Consider the following 26,325-nt stretch of genomic DNA (forward strand, 5'->3'; position numbering starts at 1 on the left):
ATTCAAAGGTTACTTCACAAAATAAGAACTCAGGTGTAGGTGGTAACATATGAGAATGGGTAGAGATAAAAACAGAAAACACTGGGAAAACTCAGCAGGTCTGGCAGCATCTGAGGATAGAGAAACAGAGTTAACGTTTCGAGTCCATTATTTCAGATTTCCAACATCCGCAGTATTTTGTTTTTATCCTAGCGTGGATACAGGATTGGTTAGCTAACAGGAAGCAGAGAGTGTGGATAAATGGGCCATTTTCAAGTTGACAAGCTGTTACTAGCGGAATGAAACAGAGATCAGTGCTGGGGTCTCAACTATTTACAATCTATATTAATGACTTGGATGAAGGGACTGAATGTATGATAGCTAAATTTGCTGATGACATAAAGAAAGGTAGGTAAGTAAGTTATCAAGAGGGCATAGGTCTACAGAGGGATTCACTTAGGTTAAGTGAGTGGGAAAAAATTTGGCAGATGGAGTGCGAACTTGCCCATTTTGTCAGGAAGAATAGAAAAACAGTATAAAGAATACAGTATATTTGAATGGAGAGAGACCGCAGAACTCTATAGCACAGAGGGATCTGGGTGTCCTGGTGCCTGCATCACAAAAAATCAGCATGAAGGTGCAGCAAGTGAATAGGGAGACAAGTGGAGGTTGGGTCATGGAATATGTTGATATTGATATTGATTGACAAGTGACTCGAAGAGTATAGGGGGTAGACAGGAAAGTGCAGTTGAGGCCACAATTACATCAGTCCTGATCTTATCGAATGGCAGAACAGTCTTGGGAGGCTGAATGGCCTACTCCTGCTCTTAATTATTAAGCCCTTCTCTGGTCAGAAACAACACAAATTGCAACGAATGTTCTAATAATAAAATAAAAAATTGTGTCAGATTGATGAGAATTCTGGAGTTGGCACAAATACAATATCATTACCTTTTTATTCTTATAAACCGTAGAGGACAAAACCAGCACAAGCATGAAGTGCTGGATTTCTTTTTCTGTGCTGCATCATTCTGTGATGTGCTATCAGAAAACCCAAAACTCTTAGGAATAGCTGCCTCTTCTTTAAACGTTCAAGCAACCATGTATTTGAATTCGTAAGTCACTCAGCTTATCCACACCTTTCAGTGTTGAATGATTGTATCCTCCCATTCCTTGTTTTTCCTCTGAAAATGTATCAAATTACCCTTCTCCACCTTAAATTCTACCTTGCTGTTCATTCTGCAAATCTAGACTTTCGTTTTTATAGCACTTTTCACTTCCAGACATCTCAAAGCACTTTACAGAAATGAAGTACGTTTTGAAATGCAGTCACCGTTGAAATGCTGCAGCCAATTTGCACACAGCAAAGTCCAACAAACAGCAATGCAATAAAGACCAGATAACTTCTGCGATGTTGACTGAAAGATAAATATTGTCCGAAACACTGGAGGTAACTCCCTTGCTCATCTTTGAAAATAGTGCCATGCGATCTTTTACATCCAGAGCAGGCAGAAGGGGCCATGGTTTAATGTCTCATCTGAAAGATGGCACCTCTAACAGTGCAGCATTCCCTCAGTACTGCAATGGAGTGTCAGCCTTGAAGATTGTGCTCAAGCCCTAGAGTGGGACTTGAACCCAGAAACTTGAGTCAGAAGGTGTGAGAGCTACCAACTGAGCCATGGCTGATAATTTTACTTGTGTATAGTTAGCAAATTTCAACATCATGTGCCCAAGTTGAAGTTGGCTATGCCATACACATACAGAGAACAAACTGGACCCAGGACCAATTCTGGAATACAACACATTCAACCCTTCTCCAATCCAAGCAACACCATCAAGCCTTACCTTTTGCTCCCTGCCTGTTAACAAAGCTAAGGTGCCAGATTACCATAGGCTTGAATTTTTGCAGCAGGCCTCCTCTTCAACACTGTACCAAATGTTTTCTACAAGTCCTTATGCAGTACAGTAGAATTGTCCCAGATTTGCACAAAGTGCAGTTGCGGGCAGGAAATGGGGCATTTTACCCACCGGCCACAATGGCGATTTTCTGCATTATAACGTCCTATTCCCGGCACGTCTGCCTCATTAATAATGCATTCCCGGGAAACACACCAGGTCGCTGGCGGGGGTGACCTCTGATTCACCACCCCACTGTCATCTCAGGCTTTCAGTAATCCGGGTGCCCTATTTAAAGTCCGCCCCTGCACAGAGCTAGTTCTCTCCAAGGCATTGGATGCTGCTGGAAAGTCATGGCTGCCGAAGGGAGGAAACACTGCCCCCCAAATTTAGTGATGCCTCCCTCGGGCACCTGCTGGATGCTGTAGAGACCCCCTGTGACGTCCTCTACCCCACTATGGGAAAAGGCCAGCAAGCATGGTGACACATCTAGCATGGGAGGTGGTGGCAGCGGTGGTCAGTGCCAAAGCCCTGCAAAAGCAGACAGCCACCCAATGCCGAAAGAGGATGAATGATCTCCTCCATTCTGTCAGGATAAGTCGCTCTTCTTATCACTCTCAACTCACACACTTACAAGGCTATCACACATCCACAGGTATCTCACTCATTGCCATGGGGCATCACCATTCACTCTCTCCCACGCACTTTCACCTGCCCTGTGGATCGTGTCCTCATCCCGTCCATGGCACCACTCATCACTCAAATATGCCAGGCATCCTTATCATCTGGCCTTGCAGGTGTCCTGCTTACACTCTCTCCATCTGTCTTCCTGCAGGACAAGCTGGCACACAATAAAAGGGAGAGGTTGCAGATTGGTGGAGGAATGCCTAATATCAAGGTCCTCACAGGCTTTGAAAATAGAGTCATCCAGCTGGCCGGTGACAATCTGGACTGTCCCTCTGCTGATGGTGAGGTCGGCAGTGCTCAACAAAGTGATGATTCAGCAGTGCAACATCCATCAGACAACCATGCTGTGAGTGAGTCTCCCTGTTCCGCAGTCCCCTGCCATGTACCAATTATCGCTTCTTGCTTTCACAGTCACATCTGGGAAGCAGCCGGGGGGTGGGAGGGGATGTCCATGAGCCAGGTCCTCGACTCAAGACCCAAAAGCATCTCAGAAGAAGAATCCGATGACACCCTAAGTGAAGACCCATCACAGACCTCACCCACACTTTTCACCAGCACAGAAAGCCACTCGGCACGATCTCGTTCCAGAATAGCCTCGGGGATCACAATCTGGTGAGCACATCGCACTGTCTGATCCACAGCAGGCGGAGGCAGGGACTTCCCATTTTTCCAGCACTTGGAGGACTGTTGGAGGCCAGAAATCTGCTGGGTCCGAGTCAGTTGACGAGCCTCTGGACTTGGTCATACTTCAGTTGCTGGCACTGCAAAGGCAAGCTCAGGAGCGTCAGGAAGGGATGTCTGCAGCACATCTCAGATGGCAAGGCATGATGGAATAGTCTGTCGCCTTCAGTCGGAGGTGATAGCGCCAGCATGCCAATGAACCGAGGTCAACACTGGTAGGATGGTGGCTGCCATGGAGACCTTGGTCCAGGACATTGGTCCTGCACTGCTGCACAAGCTGAACTCCATCGCTGATGCCATAATTGGCCTCCAACAGTGTGTATGCAAGAGGGGTGCGGGGCAGCTTGATCTCACTCCAGCTTCCCCTTCTCCTCAAGGAGTCGGCCAGGGGCCCTCGGGCTACCTTAGGGAGGAAGATCAGCAGGTGCACATCCTGGGGCCATCCACCCAGGTGACTCTGGGAGTTTCCGATCCATCGGAACCCCCTCATCTTGTGACCCCAACAGCTCCAGCTCCACAGGCTAAGGAGGTGCCACTGCCATACAACAGGACCCTGAAGGCAGGCCAGGGCCCTCCAGGTCTTTGACCTCCAGAGGAGGCCCACCAAGGTCATTACAGAAAGGGCATAGTAGTCAGCAGGCTGCCTCCACCTCTGCTGTGGATGTCGAGGGGGCACCAAAACGTAGCAGCAGGGTTAGGAACGTTAAGTGTGGTCTCACATGGGCACCGGCATTAATCACTTGTACATAATGTCGGCTATTGTAAATAAACTCCCAACAACGTCACCGTCTATGGCTCCTTGTTATGATGAGCAGTGTTCATGTCAGTCTGAAGTGGAAGCCTGGTTCCTGCACAAGATAAAGGCAGGTGTCGCAGTCTTGGGTTTCCTCCCTTTGCTTTATGCAACCTTCCCAGCAAACTGATGGTGTGCCTTCACAGTCACTGGACTCATCAGTCATGCCTGCACCCTGATGGGGCTTATCATTGCTGCCAGAGTGACCTGGGCCAGAGTTCCATCATTTTGTGTGCGCGCGCTCTCGGCACCTTTGAGATGCGGCTGGCCCTCCATCCCATCAGCATCTGTGTCTGGTGACAGTGTGGCCCTGAAGGGTTCAGCTCACGAAGGATTCCATAGGACCAGGAGAAGTTAAAAGTTTCGCCGCTGCATCTCCATGATGATCCTGCTCACAGAACACAAGTGAGCTGCCATCAGCCAGACAGGAGTCAGACATTCACATAAGCTATGTGAAGATCAATGGAGTGTCCCCACTACATGTCATCATCCTCCTGGGTTGTAGGGACAGTGGGCATTCGCTGCGTCTCCATGATTGGAGCCTTACCACAGAGGGTATGTGCACTGCAGTCAGCCAGACAGGAATCAAACGTTCGCAGTTGCAATGTGAGGATCTGTGAAGTGTCTTCACTGCATGTCATCATCATTATCCATGAATCCAGCGGCTAAGAGGGGCCTCCCGGGCATACCTGCCTCGTCTGGACAACGTGATGGCTTCATCGTCATTATCCTCGCCTTCGAGGACCTCATCACCCTCATCTCCGTCCTCCTCATGGGAGACGGGCAGCTCCTCCATCTCCTCCTCAGGCAGCTCCTCCCTCTGTTGCAGTGCCAAGTTGTGTAGGGCGCAGCAGGCGACGATGGTGCGTGACACCCTCTGTGGACTATATTGCAGGGCTCCGCAGATCGGTCCAGGGACCGGAGCCTCATTTTCAACAACCCAATGGTTTGCTCCACCGAAGTATGAGTTGCAGCTTGAGCCTTCTTGTACCTTCTCTCTACTGCATTCTGAGGCTGCAGCATGGGCATCATCAGCCACATACTCTGAGGGTAGCCCTTGTCCCCGGGGAGCCAACGCTGCAGCCCCTGTGGACCCTGGAAGACGTAAGGGAACTGAGACCTACTGACAATGTAGAAGTCGTGGGCACTCCCTGAGAATCGTGCACAGGCCTGTAGGATGCGTTTTCTGTGGATGCTGACCAGCTGAACATTCAGCAAGTGGAAGCCCTTGTGGTTCACATAACTGCGCTGCTTGTTGCCACTGGGATCTAAGAACCACGTGATTGTGGTCGATGGTACCCTGCACATGTGGAAAATCAGAGATCTGTGCAAATCCCTGTGCTCTAGCTTTCTGGCTTGCCTGACCTAGTCAAAATGCACAAAGCTGTATGCCTTGCGAATACGGCACCCGTGCCCTCCTGGACGTACTTGTGTGTGGAGGCTTGCGAGATCCTGCGGAGGTCACCTGTGGAGCTCTGGAAGGAGCCACTGGCGTAAAAATTGCCCAGTTGTCCAATTATTCTGCAGCCCCCTAAAACACTCATTAATTTGCAGTCTGTACCCAAGGAGTAAAAGGTTCAGCAGCATTTAGTGGCACTTTCATGCCTCTGCGTCACTTGAGTGGGCAGATAAGCTAGAGGCCTGACTCCAAGCATGTCAACGTAGCTTCGCCAGAACTGTCTCAGATGTGGAAGAATGCTCACTTTATACAAGATTTCCCTAATGTGTGGCTGCTCCCGCACTCTGCCCCACTAACATGTGCTTGTGCATTACCATCAGACTGTGCTGCATTGCCCCCATCACCCTCTCCACCTTGTCCCGACCGCAGTGCAGCCCTTGCCCCAGCCAGGAAAAAGCAACCTGCCTGTGCCCTTGCCTGAATGTGCGCAGCCTCTTCCTTGAAGTTGAATGGGGGACCCTCGCGAGCGCTGCGCAACGTTAGTATGCACTCACCTGAGTTCCCCTCAAAGTTCAGCTCGCAAGGTGCACGCCTTTCAAATGCTGTTATGAATCACATTTTTCTGAGGTCACGCCAACAAGGGAGGTAAATTTGATGTGGCGGGATGATTCTGGCAGGCAGGCGAGATGATGAGATGCAAATGCATTGAAATCATGTTCCCGATATTGGATGGCAGGAACGGAAGCCTGCCATTGACGGGCGGAGCAGACAATGGCTAGCTGGTTTCACAATGAGGTGAAACCAATTTTTGGCCTTACCACCATGTGGTGCCCCCTCGCCTGCCGCCAACAGGGGCAGAAAATTCCAGCCTACATGTGCTGCATATCCTCCGTGTATTCAAGCAACCAAAATTAAATCAGTTGCTTTTGGTGAAAGGGGTCACAGTTGTAGCAGCTTGGGAAAGAAAGAGCAAGTATTTCAGACTGTTCTAACTGGGTTCACTAATTACACTTACATTGTTATCCTCATCAGTTTCATTTTCCTTATTGGAGTCTGTCAGGTAATCTGTGTTTTCCTCCTCCTCTTCATCATCTTCTTCATTCTCAGAAGCATCCTAAAATAAAAAACATACTTTGCTCAAAAAAAAATTGTCAAAGGGTTGTCTCAACTAGCTGCCATAACTAGATTATGGGAATTTAAAGGGTTGTTTCTTTTAATAAAAATAGATCAAACATTTTGGCTAGTTTAACCTAGCATCATCTCTATTTCATACACAAGCATGCTGGAGAAAAAAAAAGAAACTTCTCTTCTATTGGATGATTTATAGCTACGTGTTCAAATAAATAATTACACAAGATGATAAGAAAACAGTTAATTCAGGCTATTTTTCTTTGGATGAAACATGCTTATTCAAGACCCTATTCACTTATTCTCCAGAGGTAAAGACCATAGAGTCATGGAGTCATTTATGGTGCAGGAGGTGGTCTTTGGCCCATCATGTCTATGCCAGCTCTCCGTACGGCTTTCCAGGCAGTCCCATTCCCCTGCTCTATCCCAGTAGCCTGCAAGTTTATTACCTTCAAGTGCCCATCCAACTTTCTTTTGAAATCATTCATCATCTCTGCGCCCACCACCATCGTTGGCAGAGATTGCTGCATAAACAAATTCTTCCCAACATTCCCCCCTGCATCTCTTGTCTAAATCCAAAAACTTGTCACAATCTTCTGCATCTCAATCTCCCCTTAATCTTCTCTGCTCCACGAGAACAAGCCCAATTTCTACAACCTTGTAGCTAAAGTCCCCTCTCTCTGGGACTATTTTGGTAAATCTCCTCTGCACTCACTCACTCTTCCTAAAGTGGTGACCAGGACCAGTTGCAATACTCTAGTTTGGCCTAACCAGAGCTTTATAAAGGTATTGTCAAGTTTCTTCTGCAGTATTTCCCCCTGCCAAAAAATTACTCAACTAATCTTACATCCTACATGACACATTGTAAATTAATTGCCTTCCTTTAAAAGGCTATTTCCAAGGTTGCAGCTCAGAAACCATCACTTTCCATAATATTTGATCCCAGTTAGCCCTTATCCCAGTTCCAAAACAGATATAATCCAATATATTTATAAAAAGGGCGCTAATTAACACAGCACTAAATAACAAAATCGGCATTCTAAGCAACACGAAAGAAAGTCATTTAGTAAGTCCTGAAAACAGGACAAGATCAGAGGCTCAACAGATCTCTGGATCATGCTACTACTGCATAGCCTGTAATTTTGTCCACAACTTATTTTAAACAAAACATCTTGCTCCCACATGGAGAAAACATCAGCATGTGTGTGGTGCTTATCGTACTTTTCAAGCTTACATATGATTTGTTCCTGAACTCCTCAAGGCTAGCCATTCTGCAAGCGGCCTGCACAGCACCCAAAACTGGCACAGATTACATTAAAGCAGCTTCAAAAAGGCCACTGTTTCAGCAAGCCAGTTGAGGCTCAAAACTCATCTGGGGTTGTGTCAACAGCTGCCAGATTTTTAAAAGAGCCAAGCAAGTAACACTGCTGCTCAATAAGACATCACATTAGCGAGCTGGGCTCAAGGTTTAACATGTCTGGTTTACATTTCCATAGGTTGCACAAAATAAAACAAAAAAATGTGTTTGAGCTTTAAGTTAACTATGTAAATAATCCGGTGACAGGGAACTTTGTGCTAAAAATGATTTTCATTTGAATTAATGGGTGCTTCAGTTGGTGGCACTGTCAACTATGAGGCAGAAGGTTGTGGGTTCAATCCCACTCCAGGACCTGAGCACAAAAGTCAAGGCCGACAGACACTCCAATGCAGTACTGAGGGAGCCTGCACTGTCAGAGGTGCCATCTTTCAGATGAGACATTAAATAGAGGTCCAGTCTGCCCTCTCAGGTGGATGTAAAAGATCCCATGGCAGTATTTTGAAGAGGAGTAGGGGAGTTCTCCCCAGTGGCCTGGTCAATATTTATCCCTCAACTAACATCACATAAATAAATTATCTGGTCATTATCACAAGACTGTTTGTGGGAGTTTGCTGTGCACAAACTGGCTGCTGTGTTTTCAAATTACTAGTGACTACTCTTTAAAACTAATTGACTGTAAAGCTGTTATGATGTTCGGTGATTATGAAAAGTGCTTTATAAATGCAGTCTTTCTTTTTTTCAGCAAGTTTGAATTCAGAGCAATAGGCTACATCATCTTAATACCTCTCAAACATCTAAAGTACTTCACGTTAATTAATTTCATAAGCACACTAAATTGTTTTATCGACAAATGTTGCAAGTTCTCATACACTAATGAGATCAATGGTCAATTAACCTATTTTTGATCGATTTGGTTAAGGAATACTGGCAGGACACCATGCTTTCAAATTGTGCCCCAGCACTTATCCTTGTGGCACTCCACTAGTTACAGGTTGCCATCCTGAAAATGCCCCCTTTAGCACAACTCTCTGTCTTCTATTAATTAGCCAATCCACTACCCAGGCTAATATACTAGCCCCAACACCATAAGCTCTTATCTTATTAAGTAGCTTTATGTGCAGTACCTTATCAAACTCCTTTTGGAAATCCAAATATATTACAGCTACTGGTTCCCCTTTATCTATCGTGCTTGTTACTTCCTCAAAGAATTCTAATAAGTTTGTCAAGCATGATTTTCCCTTCATGAAGCCATACTGACTCTACTTGATTATATTATGCATTTTTAAATGCTCTGCTACTTTTATAATAGACGGTAACATTTTCCTAATGACAGATGTTAAGCTAACTGGCCTATAATTACCTGTTTTTTTTGTTTGCCTCCCTTTTTGAATAAGAGTGTACATTGGCAGTTTTGCAATCCTCTGGGACTTTTCCAGAATCAAATGATTCTTGGAAGATTACTACCAGTGCACCCACAATCTCCATAGCTGCTTCCTTTAATATCCTAGGGTGCAACTCATCAGGCCTGTGAAGACTGATGCAAAGTATTTATTCAACTCCTCTGCCATTTCCTGGTTCCCCATCATCATTTCCCCAGCCTCATTCTCTAAGGGGTCTATGTTCACTTTGGCCTGTCTCTTCCTTTTTATATATTTAAAGAAGCTCTTACTGTCCATTTTTATATTATTGCTAGCTTGCCCTCAAAGTTTATTTACTCCCTCTTTATTTTTTTTGGTCATCTTTTGTTGGTTTTTAAAACTTTCCCAATCCTCTGGCTTGCCACTAATCTTTGACACATTGTTTTTTTTTAACTGATACTATCCTTAACATCCTTGGTTAACCATGGTTGGTTTATCCCCTCCATAGAATTCTTCTTCCTCACTGGGATATATCTTTGTTGTGAGTCATGAACTATTTTCTTAAGCGTCTGCCATTGTTCTTCAACTGTCTTTTCTGCTAAACTTCTATCTATGCCCCTCATCATTTTATACACCTCAGTCATGTCCCCCCTCAATCTCCTCTGCTCCAGGGAAAATAACCCCTGTCTATCCAATCTCTCCTCATAACTAAAACTCTCCAACCCAGGCAACATCCTAGTAAATCTCCTCTGCATTCTCTCTAGTGCAATCACATCCTTCCTATAATGCGGATTCCAGAACTGCACGCAATGCTCTAGCTGTGGCCTAACCAGCATTTTATACAGTTCCAGCATAACCTCCCTGCTCTTATATTCCATGCCTTGGATAATAAAGGCAAGTATCCCATATGCCTTCTTAACCACCTTGTCTACCTGTCCCACTACCTTTAGGGGCCGATGGGCGTGCACACCAAGGTCCCTCTGATCCTCGGTACTTCCCAGGGTCCTACCATTCATCGTGTATTCCCGTGCCTTGTTTGTCCTTGTTTGCTTGTGGCTGTCTCTGCCAATTTGATTTTCCCAATCTACATGAAGATTAAAGTCACCCATGAATAATGTACAGCCTTTTTTACATGCCCTCATTATCTCCTGATTTATTCTCTGCACTACACTATAGATACTGTTAGGGGGCCTATAGACTACTCCCATCTGTGTCTTCTTCCCCTTGTTATTTCTTACCTCCACCCATATGGATTCTACATCTTCAGATCCAAGATCATTTCTTGCTATTGTACTTATTCAATCTCATACTAACAAAGCTACCCCACCACCCTTTCCTTCCTGTCTGTCCTTTTGAAAAGTCACATACCCCTGAATATTTAGTTCCCAGTTTTGATCTCCTTGTAACCATGTCTCCATAATGGTATAAGATCGAACCCATGAAGCTCTATTTGTGCCATTAATTCATTTACCTTGTTACGAATACTGTGTGCATTTAAGTAAAGAGCCATTCAGTTTGCCTTTATACCATACTTTCCCCTCTCTTGACCCTATTTGCTGCTTTTTTTTAATGTTTGTACACTCTGTCCCTTCCTATCAAACTCTTGGCATCATTACCTAAATAGCTGCCCTGCAATGCTGCCATATCCTTTGCTTTTTATGCCTACATATCCCCTCTCCAGAACCCATCCACCCCCATTTAATCTTAAAGCCACTCTACAGCCCTAGTTATTCGATTCGCCAGGACATTGGTCCCAGCATGATTCAAGCGAAGCCCGTCCCACCAAAACAGCTCCCTTCTACCCCAGTACTGGTGCCATTGCCCCATGAACTGAAACCCATTCCTCCCGCACCAATCTTTGAGCTACACATTTAACTCCTTGACGTTATTTACCCTACGCCACTTTTCCTATGGCTCAGGTAGTAATCCCGAGATTATTATCCAGGAGGTTCTGTTTTAACTGGAAGGGGCAACTGATATGTCACCTTCCAACATCTTTTTATTAAGTAAAAAAAAAGTCACAATATTGAGGATGATTTAATAACTGCTTATTATTTCTTTTTAAACTAATGCGCAATGTGTCAGCATTAAAACAACGTGATGCTTGGCAAAACCAATTTGACAGTGGAAATCCACCATCAATCATTCATTCCAGTCTACCATCCATTTAAGACAACCCGTTTTGACGATCAATAGATATCGTACCTCTTCTTCATGTTCATTCATTTCACTTTCATTCCCAGACTGTTCCTCTGTTTCTGCTCCGCCCTCTTCTTCCTCATCGTCATCATCATCGTCCTGGTTTTCTTCTCCTTCTCCCAGACCAGACAGCTTATCTGACTTGGAATCTTTCCCATCAATAACAAGGCCTACGAAAATATACCAAATTCAATGTTTAAAAAAATTTAGAAACTGACTTTTTAAGTCTTACAAAACCAGATATCTGGTTAACATTTACCAAGGACCATATGAAATTTCCTTAGAGTAAATACAAGCGCAATTACTTTGCCAAAATAATCTACTGGAAGGAATTTAAGGAACTGTCATTAGTTCAGTTTTGCTTTTCATTCCTAGATCCTCACACGTGCCCCTAATTCAGTGGTGAAAGGACCAAGTAAGTGCTCTGCCAATTCCAATTCCTCCAATTAACCACTACTTCAGTGGAAACTGGTTCATTTGGCAATTTTCTGTGACATAATGAATCATAATAACATCCTGGACTCCACTCAGCACTTCCATTTACAAAAAAGCTGACATCTGCAATTCATTATTAGTAAATCATGTGTCTACACAAAACTTACAATACACACACAAAGTGTGGGTAAACAAAAACTATGGGTGATGTTTTACCATGCTACATGCACACTTAAATTAATGCTTATTCTGTGACGATGTGGAACTGGATACCATATGAACGGACAGAGTTACTTATCCTAGGTAAATGACAGCACCCTCTCGGTCTGCACTGAAATGTCAGTTTACATTTCATACCTATGTACACGTGTAAAGCTTGAACCTACAATCTTCACACTCAAGACTTAGATAAATATGCATGACTTCAAGTTCATTACTGCCACTAGTTCCACTTTTCAGAACTGCAACATTCAAGTTACTTATGCTACCTCCCAGCCCTTTTTAGAGGGGCCACTCAGCACCAATGGGGCAAACCATTTAAAGGATGAACTCAAGAGAAAATGAGACAACAGCACAGCTGAAGGAGGGTCAAATGGTCTGTGCAGATAAGAACAAAAGAAATAGGAGGCCTTTCAGCCCATCGAGTCAACTCCGCTACTCAATAAGATCTTGGCCAATCTGATTGTGGCCTTAGCTCCACTTTCCTGCCTGTCCACCTTAACCCTTGGCTCCCTTGTCGATCAAAAATCTGTCCAATTCCATCTTCAATATGTGCATTGACCCAGCCACCACTGCTCCCTATGGAAGAGAATTCGAAAGATTGACAACCCTCTGAAAAATGAAGGTCCTCCTCATTTCTGTCTTAAATGGGAAGAGTCCTTATTCTGAAACTGTGCCCTCTTAGTTCTAGATGCCCCCACAAGAGGAAACATCCTCTTAGCATCCACCCTGTCATGCCCCCTCAAAATCTCATAGATCTTTGACAGGGATTAAACAAGGAATTTCTTGGATGGGATCTTTCTGAAATATCTTATTACAATAAGAATTATACAGGTATAGCGTTGGAGTAGATTTTGTCAACTTTGCTTGAACTCATTGCACCTAACACATTTTAGTCATCACAGCTGTTCATCCTTCACCATTTAATAGCAAAATTATTTCAAGCATGCTGCAGCTCCTACACTAGACTCGGGAAAAGTTCAAGGACATTGTCACACCTTGCAAAATGCCAAATTCAATCAGATAAGGAGGGGAGAATTATTCAGAAGATTGGTAAATCCCCTCAATACAAAGCAACAATTAATCTCAAAAACATTTTAATGTTCTTCATCAGAGAGTTGTTACCTGAAATTGAGAGAGTTAGATAAAGACAGGGGAGGAGGGAATATTTGCTGTGCAGGTTAAAAAGAAAATGCAATAGTGCTGGTAATCTGAAGTAAAACTACAGCATATCAGAATTCTGAATGAATTAACCCTCAACCATTAATTATCTTTCTCTTTTTTGGCTGATCTCCCGTACTTTGCCATAGTTTTCTGTTGTTATTGCGTACCCTGGTTTAAACGCTTAATTTATCATTCTGCTAAAAAGAACCCGAGACAATGTTAAATGTCTAAATCACACACAACTTTGGAATGAGACTTGGGACTGTAACCAGATCTTGAGTCTGTCTGGACAACAAGAACAAAATAATAAAACCCATCAACCGATTTGCTCGAAATAACACATTGTTCATTGCACAGTAACCCTTTAGATAAAGGAGGAAAAATACAGAGATAAAAATTGTTAAATGGGGTTTGTTTATCATTCCACATGGCCAAGGCTGAAATTGTCAAACTCTCATGTATATCTTGTTTAAAAAAACATGGAATTGGAATGAAACACGCCTTAATCTTTGAAGTTCAAGTTTCAAAGAGCTCTGAAGGGCAGCAGTTTTTTTTCTATTTCAAAATAAAGCTATACTGGATAGGTTGAAAAGGAATATTTAGAAAACATATCGGCCTATTGAAATAGCAAGTTCTGCTAATGGGGATAAATTAGATACTGTACAACTACAAAAATTGTTAAATCATTAATTACATATGTAGCAACTCTCATGAAAATACAACATTCTGAGGGTGATTATTAAAAAAAATGCAAGAATAAACAATAGTGAAATCAGTCAAAAGATTGGCGGGATATTTCCATCACAAAAAATGATGACAATGTGAACTTGTCCATGACTCAATTAATTATATTTTACCAACTTTCTTTCCAACACTCCTTTATGCAGGTCACTAGTGAGCAATAACAAACGATGGAAAAATAAGGAAATCACCAGATCAAGTCTTCGCTCAGCGGCAGCATTCCGAGTCAGAGAACCATCCTCCGTTCAAGCCTTGCTCCAGACCTTAAGAACAACACCATGCTGATGCTCAGCGACTGAGGGAGTACTTTATGCATTTCAGAAGCCTGTGTCATAAGATTCTATGATGATATGAATTCCTAATGGCATGGGCTGAAAACATAAAATTTTCACTAACTGGAATTACTAATTTGGCTGCAATTAGCAATTTCAGAGAGGACGCAGATTGGTTGTTACTATAAATAGAAAAAAATGTCAACTGATGCAGCACGACAATACTATTCAAAAATTGGGGCTGAGGCACCATATCAGGGTAAAGTAGAGGGAGTTGTAACTCTTTTGAGTACAAACATGTTTCCATCTGTTCCTATTCAGATCTGTCTCTCGCTGTGCCATGCTTAACTGTGGTGTGTTAATTGTACTGGTTGCTTAAAGGCCTCCCCCACCTCCTCCAATTAAGTTAGAAGAGACTGATGCAGGATTCTTAGCTGCCAGCAGTAGATTGTCAATTAAGTTCATTAATGAGCCAATTTACACCCATTATCCCTGAGCAAACTGCAATTTCGTGGCAGCTCAGGGATTAAATGGAAGCCGCACAGGTCCCCCGCGCCCTCAGAAGGCCGCTCAGAAAAAAGCCTGTCAGTCCTTTTGTGATCCTGGCCCTCAGGTGGATTCAGTACCACCAGCAGCCACCAATCCCACTGGAGGGGGTGGAACGAGACATTGCCAGCATCTGATTGGCTAACACTTGGACCACAATTGTGGGGAAACCCAAAGGCGGCCAATTAAGTGCCCGAAGGGGCACTGTTCCCTGCTGGTTCATTGGCCCGTGGATGAGACCACCATCGGCCCAACAAAATCTCAGGCATCTAACAACTGGAGATTTAGATAGGGTGACCAGGTTGGTCTGAGGGCTGCTCCATTGCCTCCCAGACAACCGGAAGAACCTACGCTATCATGTGTAATTGCGTGGAGGAGGATAGGATCATAGTGTTAGGCTTTTGGCTCGTACCTTGTCCCACTGGCTGGTGACAACACTTTATACTACAGAAAATGGCCCTTGTTATCCACAAGAGGGCAAAAAATGCAACTGTCAGTCATTCATAACCTTAATGTTGTGAATACCTCTGACTTGTTCTGAAAGTGAAACTTACACCTGACCTGGATTTAGTCAGGATAGAATTCACATCCATACATTAAGAGTTTACGGAGTCAATGAATTTGGTTGTTAGAACATAGATTTAAATAGATTTCAGATCTTAACCTTCAAAATGAAAAGTGAATGTTACGTCATTTGAGCACACCACATAGGAAAGGAGTCAGTTAGCATCTATGGTGCGTGTGAAGTGTCAGGAATTTAGCAAAGCCCTCTGAACCTCTCCAACTGCCCTCCCATTTCATGTCCTACAGGTCTTCCACCCATGGTTTATTTCACCCCACCCCCACTAGAGCTACCTTGCTTGTCCTGCTCTCCATTCTTAATTAGCCCATTCTTTTAGATAATATCACCACGTTCAACAACTCTTTGTTCTTTTGTCTGTGACATGTTTTGGTTATCTGCTCCTATCACTGCTTGCTTGTCCCAACACAACCCCCACCCCCTTAAACCAGCTTATATTTCACCCCTTTCCTATTCCTACTTAGTTCTGTTGAAGGGTCATGAGGACTCGAAACGTCAGCTTTGCTCTTCTCTGCCGATGCTGCCAGACATGCTGAGTTTTTCCAGGTATTTCTGTTTTTGTTTTGGATTTCCAGCATCCCCAGTTTTTTGTTTTTATCTTAGGTTAAAGACATGTGGTCTGAAGGCTTTGATGTTTTAGGTTTTAGGAGATAAGCTGGGTTTGAAATGTTAAGTATGTAAACGTGGGGGAAGTTTAGAACGTAAGGTGTAAAAGGATGTTTGCATTTTTGAATCACAGAATTACAGTGCAGAAGAGGCCCTTTGGCCCATTGAGTCTGCACCAACACATGAAAAACACCTGACTTACCTACCTAATCGCATTTACCAGCACTTGGCCCATTGCCTTGAATGTTATGTCGTGCCAAGTGCTCATCCAGGTACTTTTTAAAGGATGTGAGGCAACCCGCCTCCACCACCCTCCCAGGCAGCGCATTCCAGACCGTCACCACCCTCTGGGTAAAAAGGTTTTCCTCACATCCCCCCTAAACCTCCTGCCCCTCACCTTGAACTTATGCCCCCTCGTGACTGACCCTTCAACTAAGGGGAACAGCCCTGTCCATGCCTCTCATAATCTTGTACACCTCGAGCAGGTCACCCCTCAGTCTTCTCTACTCCAGTGAAAACAACCAAAGTCTATCCAACCTCTCTTCATAACTTAAATGTTTTATCCCAGGCAACATCTTGGTGAATCTCCTCTGCACCCTCTCCAATGCAATCACACCCTTCCTATAATGTGGCGACCAGAACTGCACACAGTACTCCAGCTGTGGCCTCACCAATGTTCTATACAACTCCAACATGACCTCCTTACTTTTGCAATTTGTACCTTGATTGATAAAGGTAAGTGTCCCATATGCCTTTTTCACCACCCCACTAACATGCTCCTCCACCTTCAGAGATCAATGGACACACACTCCAAGGTCCCTTTGTTCCTCAGAACTTCCTAGTGCCATGACGTTCATTGAATACTTCCTTGTCAAATTACTCCTTCCAAAGTGTATCACTTCATACTTTACAGGGTTAAATTCCATCTGCCACTTATCTGCCCATTTGACCATCCCATCTATATCTTCCTGTAGCCCAAGACACTCAACCTCACTGTTAATCACCCGGCCAATCTTTGTGTCATCCGCAAACTTACTAATCCTACCCCCCACAGAGTCATCTATGTCATTTATATAAATGACAAATAATAGGGGACCGAGTACAGATCCCTGTGGTATGCCACTGGACACTGGCTTCCAGTCACTAAAGCATCCAGCTGTCATCACCCTCTGTCTCCTACAACTAAGCCAATTTTGAATCCACTTTATCAAATTACCCTGTATCCCGTGTCCCTTTGCCTTCTTTAAAAGTCTCCTGTATGGGACCTTGTCAAAGGCTTCGCTGAAATCCATATAAACTACATCAACCTGGTCACCTCCTCAAAAAATTCAATCAAATTTGTTAGGCATGACCTCCCTCTGACAAAGCCATGCTGACTATCCCTGATCAAACCTTGCCTCTTCAGAAATTTCTCCAATAGTTTCCCTACCACTGACGTGAGACTCACTGGTCTGTAGTTCACTGCCTTATCTCTACAACCGTTCTAAAATAGCGGAGCCACATTAGCTGTTTTCCAGTCCTCTGGCACCTCCCCCGTGGCCAGAGAGGAATTAAAAATAAACTAGACTAGATTGTTTTCAAAGGAGGGGTGAAATGTGTCACCTAGCCAGGTGAAGTTCAGAAGCAATGTGTTTATTTTTCCCAAAGATTACTGGTAAAATTAGTACTATGAGAGATTTTTAAGATCAGGGAGGTCCAAAGACATAGTGAAACAATGGGACGTGCATTCAAAGGGGAAAATAAGTACAGAGGAGCAAAGACTGTGTATAAGGTTTAGGCATTTTAAGATCTAATAAGTGTGAAAAGCCTTCAGCATCTACATCTCAAGCTGTTGTCTACAACAAACTGAAGTTAAGAAATCTCACTTTGGATTGTTCAGGGTACCATACACATCTTCCATCCCCCCGCCCCCCCACCCCCGCCGGCTTTCCGCAGGAATCGTTCCCTTTGGGAAACCCTGCTCCACTCCTCCATCACCCCCTACACCTCAACCCCCTCCTATGGCATCTTCCCAAGCAACTGCAGAAGGTGGAACACCTGCCCCTTTACTTCCCCCCCCTCCTCACTGTCCAAGAGCCCAAACACTCCTTTCAAGTGAATCAGCGCTTCACTTGCACTTCCCTTTAGTCTATTACATTCGCTGCTCCCAATGTAGTCTCCTTTACATTGGAGAGACCAAACACAGACTGGATGACCGCTTTGCCGAACACCTTCGGTCTGTCCGCAGGCATGACTCAGACCTATGTTGCCTGCCATTTCAACGCACCACCCTGCTCTCTTGCCCACATGTCCGTCCTTGGCCTGCTGCAATGTTCCAGTGAAGCTCAACGCAGGTTGGAGGAACAGCACCTCATCTTCCGACTAGGCACTTTACAGCCTTCCGGACTTAATATTGAGTTCAACAATTTTACATCATGAACTCTCTCCTCCATCCCCACCCCTTTCCGATCCCCCCTTTTCCAATAATTTATAATTTTAAAAAAATATATATTTCTTTTCCCACTTATTTTTCAATTTATTTCAATCTATTGATTTATCTCCATCTTGTAGCCTATTTCAATCCCTTACCCCCACCCCACCTCCACTAGGGCCATCTGCCACTAGCTTGTCCTGCTTGCTACCCTTAATGTCCCCATTAGCACATTCCTTAGATAATATCACCACCATCAACACCCCTTTGTCCTTTTGTCTATGACATCTTTGGCAATCTCTTCTTTGTCTCCACCTAACACTGGCCCCCTATCCACCTGTCCCACTCCCCCTCTACCAGCTTATATTTCACCTCATTTCTCTATTTCCTTAGTTCTGATGAAGAGTCATTCGGACTCGAAACATCAACTGTATTCCTCTCCGCAGATGCTGTCAGACCTGCTGAGTCTTTCCAGGTATTTTTGTTTTTGTTTCAGATTTCTAGCATGTGCAGTATTTTGCTTTTATCATGTTTCTTTGCCTGGTCTCTTAAAATTTGTGTGTCTTAGTGTTGCCTTGTCGGAAGTGTAGCTAGAAGTCAGGCTAATTAGGGGATTTAGAAGTTATTATAGTAGTAATTTGTAGACACATGTATGTTCCTAAAAATCATTTCTCTTATTAATAAATGTGTAATCTAATTTTGTAAAACCTGTAAGGCTTGGTGGTCTTATTAGTACTGAATTCAAAGCCACATCTCGAAACATACAAATTGGAAAAATAGTTGTCTCAAGTTTCCCTCTGGGATTCGAACAACTCAGCATTTACATTAGCTGTGCCATAACACGGTTTTTTTCCTTGTGTCCATCACAGTGAAGACTCAGAGCCCCAAAATCAAGACACAAGATTTGAACAGCAGTGCAAGTGTACAATTTGGTTAAACCTGTAATAATATTCATTACAGGAGAAAAAGAAATTGCTTTATCAATATAATCAAGTAATAGCTTATCACATGTAAAAGTCTGAAGACTTACGATTCTTGTTAAAACAACTGTAGGCTACAAAAGATAAAAAATAGCTTGCTTTTTTTTAATAGGGCCTTTCATGACCTCAGGACAAAGCACCTTACAGCTAATGAAGTACCTCTGAAGTGTTGTCATTGTTGTATTGCAGGAAACCCGACAATCAATTTGAACACAGCAAGCTCCCCAAACAGCAACATGATAATAGCCATATAATCCACTTAGTGTGATATATGAAGGATTGATAAATATTGGATAGATATTGGCCACAACACTGGCTATAACTCCAATGATTATCTTCAAAATAGAGCCATGGGATCTCAGGCAGGCAGGGCCTCAATTTATTGTCTCATCCAAAAAAACAGATGGTCAGTTGTCACATTTCAGTGACCTATAGCAGCAGCAACTTAGTAATACCAACTTTGAAGTGGTCATCTTCTAAACATTTAATTAATGTGCATTCTGGGTGATCTGGTGTACTTATCCTGCTGTACTTATACATCTAAATTTAACAATTAATATGAATTTGCTGATTCAAAAACAAGAACATAGATTCTTCAGCTGTAATCGTTAAGTTTTCATGAACATATCAGGAATTATATTCACTAAACTCTAAATTCAAAGCCAAAAAATTAAAATCAAACCTTACAGGAGGTATTAAAGGGAGTAAGTGTCAAGGAACCTGAAGGTCAATTGACAAATATGGATGTAAAATTTCCCAGTTATCTGTGTCAAATTATTTTAGGGCACAAGTTCCCAAAACGAGTGGCTTTGGGAGTTAATGTCTCTTCACCATGCTTGGAAATTAAAAGGAGTTTATTCAAAAGTTAACTGAAAAACATTAGGACATCGGATAAACTGGTTCAATATTTGGCAAACTATTAGCTAAATTTATTACCCTAAATACAGCCCTGTATCACATTGAATAAAATGTACACATTAAGAAAAATTATTCCAGCAGGATAACTTAATCTTGGAGTTCAGAAATAACTTGAATTTAGCTATTTCAATACATGACTAATAATTGAGATTTATACTATTTCTGGTCTAATTTTAGTTAGGAATGGTGATATGCAGGAAAGAGGAAGGGTAAGGTCGGAAGGAAGAACTGTTTTATATTTAAAAAATTCCCAAAGGATACTCATATAGTTTACCAATGTCTGTTTGCTGAAGGGAACAAATTTCCTACACTTAAAAATGCTTGGAATGCAAAGGTTTTCTTTAGGAAATTGTTACTGATATGAAAAGTAACAGCCAATTAGTTCCCAAATTTGTTTTTTTTAAAGGAAGTAATTGTCCCTTTATTTTAAAATTAATAACGAAAGGAGCTAATTCCAAGGCAAATAGGAAAAAAAAGTCAAATGACCTCTCAGCAAATTAAGACATCCAACTATAAACTATCCAAAATATAGTCTGGTGTGGCAAAAATTCCAAGTATTTAACTCACTTCTTGCTATACCATAAATGCAATATCTTGGATATAGTATCAGTTAGTGATAGGCTTGTCAATCATTGTAACTGAAGACAAAAACAAAAATAAAAATACTTAGAAAAACTCAGCAGGTCTGACAGCATCTGCGGAGAGGATTACAGTTAACGTTTCGAGTCCGTATGACTCTTCAACAGAACTAAGGAAAAATAGAAGAGAGGTGAAATATAAGCTGGTTTTAGGGGGGGATGGGACATGTAGAGCTGAATAGAGAGTCAGTGATAGGTGGAGATTGCCAAAAGATGTCATAGACAAAAGGACAAAGAGGTGTTGACGGTGGTGATATTAGCTAAGAAATGTGCTAATCGGTGACATTAAGGGTAGAAAGCAGGACGAGCAAGGTACAGATAGCCCTAGTGGGGGTAGGGTGGGGGGAAGGGATCGAAATAGGCTAAAAGGTAGAGATAAAACAATAGATGGAAATACATTTAAAAATAATGCAAATAGGTGGGAAAAGAAAAATCTACATAAATTATTGGAAAAAAGGGGGATCGGAAAGGGGATGGGGATGGAGGAGAGAGTTCATGATATAAAGTTGTTGAACTCAATATTCAGTCCAGAAGGCTGAAGTGCCTAGTCGGAAGATGAGGTGCTGTTCCTCCAGTTTGCGTTGAGCTTCACTGGAACATTGCAGTAATTGTTATCTGGGACAATTCTACCCCTCCTTCCTAAATCCATGAGACAAAGAACAAAAGCCCTTTGAAAACTAAGCTCTTAGCATTTACAAAGTGTCAAAATTAACAATGACGTACAAGCACATTACTACCAGATCATTCAGCATCATTCCAGTTTGTTAAACTCTTAAGTGGGAGAAATTTATTCACAGCACTATGCAAATAAATTTCTCCCACTAAATACTGACGCATATCCACCCACGCCAGAATATTTAGCACAAGTTTTATCCACTAAAATAAACTTCCACCTGGTATCCACTGGAATATAGATATTTTTCTTCCTCCTACAGAAGACATTCAGGCCAAAGCATTACTGCAACTCAGCCTATCATCTGGTTTATTATTTAAGAAAATATGGGTTTTGCCAATGATTCATCTTGTTAAGACAGTGATTATCTGAGCCTTAGGTGTCATAAGATTCCACGGTTATTCCCCAATAGATGTTAAGATAGCAGTTCCAGGGGCACTCTTTAAGCAACCTCAACGCCCATGGGATACTGTGGAGAAAAATCAGCCACGGTTCCTTCCATAAATCTAGCTGAACGTGTGGACATTAAGAGAACAATGGCATTTACATAGTACCATTATTATAATAAAACGTCCCAAGCTGCTTCAGAGAAGTGTTGCCAAACAAAATTTGACACCGAGCAATGAAAGGAAATATCAAAGCAGATGGGGTAGGTTTTAAGGAGTGCTTTAAAGGAGAAAAGAAAGGTAGACAGCTGAGAGGTCTGGGCAAGTATTCCAGAGCTAAGGGCCTTGGCAGCAGAAAGCACGGCTGCAGATTGTGGAGCAATTAAAATTGGGGATGTGCAAGAAACTAGAATGGGGGAACTACAAAAATTTCAAAGGGTTGTAGGGCTGGAGGAGATTATGGAGATCGGGAGCAGCAGACCATGGGGGGATTTGAGAACAAGGATGCAAATTTTAAAACTGAATTGTTGCCAGATGGGGAACCAACGCAGGTTTTTGAGCACGGTGGTTATGGGTGAACAGCACTTGATGCAGGCAAGAACATGGCTGCAACAGAATTTTAAATAAGCTTACATTTATGGAGGAAAGAAGATGGGAGGGCAGCCACAAGTATGGTGCAATAGTTAAGTCTAGAATGAACAGAAAATACAAGTTTAAGGAAAGCCAGAGGGTCCAAAAACATTCTTGAAATGCATTTATCTTCCAGATTAATACAGTGGAAAGTTTTGGGGCAGAGGTACAGGGAAGTGAAATGAAGGAACTGTGAATCCTACACAGAAGGTAGCTATTTGCCCCATCACGTCTCCATTAGCTCTTTCGAAGAGCAATCCAGAGAGTCCCACTCCTCTGCTTTTTTCCCATATTACTGCAATTTTCTTCTCCTTCAAGGCTTTATTAAATTCCTTTTTGAAGGCCACTATTGAATCTGTATCACCCTGTCACAAACAGTGCATTCCAAACCTTAATCACTTGTTGCACGATAACGCTTTTCCACATGTCTGCCAATCACCCTAAATCGATTTCCTCTGTTTACTGACCCTTCAGCAACAGGAAATAATTTGTCTCTTTATTTCAGATTGACAAGTTTGAAACATGGAAAGAGTATACATATTTTTCTGCTCAAGTAGCTTAGCATTACATAGAGTATATGAGTCATACGCCATTTTGAACATACAAGTATAGTGCAAAAGCAAATCACCAATTACAATTTTTTTTGCACCATCACTTAATTTCAACTTAAAAGGTTAAATGCTTTGGCAACAGACAGTGTGATAAAACTCTGCCTAAACTCGTCATTTTAAACAGCTCTATCAAATTTCCTCTTAGCTTTCTTTACTCCAAGGAGAATAACCCCAATATCTCAGACAACCAATGCCTCCACAGAAAGCAGTAGGGCAAATGGGGGAAAAGAGTCTTTCCAGGTCATTCACTTGCACCTGCTTTTCTTTCATGCACCTTCTATAGTTGTTGCAGATAAACGGGGACTGTTCCCACTTGATAAATGTTCCAAAGGGACTTGTCCTTGTGGTTTCTTTTCTAACCAGAGTACAGGCTTTACTTCAATGATATGCAGAGGATGCACAAGAAACCAAAACTATTTCACCAGAAACTAGTTGATATTCTAGTAGAATATTTGCTTCTTTATTTCGTGTTTATAGCTTTGATTAGCAGTCAACACAACATTTGCTTTACGGTATACTAATGGTTGAAATGCAGTGAAAAAACGAATATACGTTGCTAAACCATCACATATAAATTGAGCCATTCCTCACCTAGCTTAATTAAGAACTCGCGCTCGAGTTCCTGAACTTGTTTGATGGCCTCTTCAAGGGAGCCACAGAATTTCATCTTTGGTCGAAGAAGCTCAAGTATGTCACTAATCATGTAGTCGACATCAATAGGGAATGGGTGATCTTTCGTCCACACATCTAAACTCTTCTTCCACCAGATATAACGCTACAGATGCATAAACAGAAGGCTCTAGTTTGTTAGTATATACAGAAATTAAGTGATCATAATTCCAATAAATATGAAATAAAAGGCCTTATTGTTAAAAAAGAAACTAACAGTAGCTACATGAAATAAATAATGGAATCCCATTGAGATTACACTCAATTATCCCAATACCTTTTGTTAAGGTATTGAAATTAATAAAGTTAACCATACTATATTAATTAGAATATCAGGAAAAAAAGATGTAATAAATTGGACAAGGTGTAAATGTGCTGCAGAGAACAAAACAAGTGTTGCAAAATTACTGGGAAGGGATTAAATGAGAGATTGGAGCCGTTCACTAGGTGACTTACACTGTTATTCATACAAACTATATACAAACACATTATCCAGTCATAGTAACCTATCTGTCTCCATAAATGGTGCCACTTTGCAGGCTTTTTGGAAATCCACCTTTTTATTGAAAGATGCAACTAACTCCTTTTCTGATCACATTCAAAAACAGTGATACCTTGAAGCAGCTGAAAAACTTATCTGCCATCAGTATAACTAAACAGCACATACCCCTATCCCTATCCTTTCCAATTTTAGCAGACATCAAGAAGGAAGTGCATGTAAGTGCAAATAGAATTGCTGTCCTACAGGGACCAGAGAGCAGGGCAACTTTGATCAGTCAGACTGACAACTGCCATGCTTTTTAGCCTCCACTTTTGCCATCTGGTTGCTTAAAACACCCTTTTGTTACTCTGCGTACTTATGACATTTATTTGTTCAGGCATCAGCGTCTAAGTGTTCAGTTAGCAGGGTTCGGTTCAGTGTTTAGCACTTCTGCCTGTGTCAGAAAGTTGTGGGTTTAAACATAACTCTGAACGTGAGCACATAATCTCCAGTCTGCCGATTCAGATTGATATTAAAGAAATAATGTGCATTTGTGTAGCACCCAGCATGAGCTCAGACATCCCAAAGCTTCACAGGCACTGAAGTATTTTTGAATTGTAGTCACTGTTGTAATGTAAGGAAAACAAAGTACAGGTAGCCAATTACACTCAGGGAGCTTCCAGAAACAGCATGAGATAGCTGGCCAGATAATCTACTTTTAGTGATGTTGGTTAAGGGATAATATTGGCCAGGAAACAGGGAGAACTCACTTGCTCTTCTTCATATACTGATATGGAAACTTGTATGTCTAACTGAGGGGACAAACATGGCTTTGGTTTGACATCTCATCTGAAACATGACATCTCCAACAGTGTAGCACTCACTCAGTATTGCAATTAGGAGTCTGTCTAGATTATGTAATCACTATCCTCTCAATAATTCTCCCTCACTTAACTGATTGCAAAATGTCAAATTCAAGGTGTAGGAGCTGCAGCATGCTTGAAATATTTTTGCTGTTAAATGTTCAAGAATGAACAGCTGTGATGACTAAAATGTGTTCGGCGTTAGATAACAACTATGGCTGACAACAACTATGGCTGACAAAAAGTACTCCAACTATATACTTGTTTATATCTTATTGTAATAAGATATTTCAGAAAGACCCCATTCATGAAGTTCTTTGTTTAATCCCCTTCAAGGATTTATGGGATTCTGAGAGGGCTTGACAGAATGGATGCTGCGAGGTTGTTTCCTCTTGTGGGGAATCCAGAACTTGGCGGGGGGACAGTTTCAGAATAAGGGCTCTCCTGTTAAAACAGAAATGAGGAGGAATTTCTTCTTTCAGAGGGTTGTTAATCTTTGGGATTCTCTTCCACAGAGAACACTGGTGGCTGGGTCATTGACTATATTCAGAGTTGGACAGATTTTTGATTGATAAGGGAGTCAAGGGTTATGGAAACAGGAAGGAAAATGGAGTTAAGGCCATAATCAGATCAGCCACGATTATATTGAATGGGTGGAAAACGCTCGATGGGCCGAATGGCTTCTCCTGCTCCTACTTCTTATGCTTTTATTTATGTCTGTGGAGGGATAATTTAACCCATGATCTTGTGACTCAGAGTCAAGAGTGTCACCACCAAATCAAGATTGAGATCCCATGGTACCATTAGAAGAACAGACAGTTCTGAGTCTCAGCTAAAGCTCCTCCAACTACTAAAACCAAAAGCAGGTTTAAAGATAATTATCTCATTGCTATTTGTGGAATCTTGTTATGCAGAGGTACTTACTTACGCAATAGAAATTGCAAAATTTCTTGCGTGCAAAACACAGATGCTTCTGTGATATGGTCAGGTGGCTATATCAAAGCAAGGATTTTGAGTCTTTCTTTGGCAAGGCACACTTCTCTGCCATCTCCAAAAAAATGCTCC

The 26,325-nt window shown here is 42.3% G+C and overlaps 1 protein-coding gene across 4 annotated transcripts in view; it reads right to left on the bottom strand.

The window, feature by feature from the left end:
- The window catches only part of upf2 (UPF2 regulator of nonsense mediated mRNA decay), a 147,821-nt gene that overhangs the window by 43,721 nt on the left and 77,775 nt on the right, over positions 1–26,325 (bottom strand). For all 4 annotated transcript variants that reach the window (XM_041202154.1, XM_041202153.1, XM_041202152.1 and 1 more), the window contains exons 17-19: positions 23,839–24,022; positions 11,445–11,608; positions 6,451–6,549 (exon numbers count right to left, since the gene is read on the bottom strand). In XM_041202154.1, the coding sequence (XP_041058088.1) occupies positions 6,451–6,549; positions 11,445–11,608; positions 23,839–24,022 (447 nt within the window). The remainder of the gene's footprint in view (positions 1–6,450; positions 6,550–11,444; positions 11,609–23,838; positions 24,023–26,325) is intronic.

This window comes from Carcharodon carcharias, chromosome 13 (genome assembly GCF_017639515.1).
Source record: "Carcharodon carcharias isolate sCarCar2 chromosome 13, sCarCar2.pri, whole genome shotgun sequence".
NCBI lineage: Eukaryota > Metazoa > Chordata > Chondrichthyes > Lamniformes > Lamnidae > Carcharodon > Carcharodon carcharias.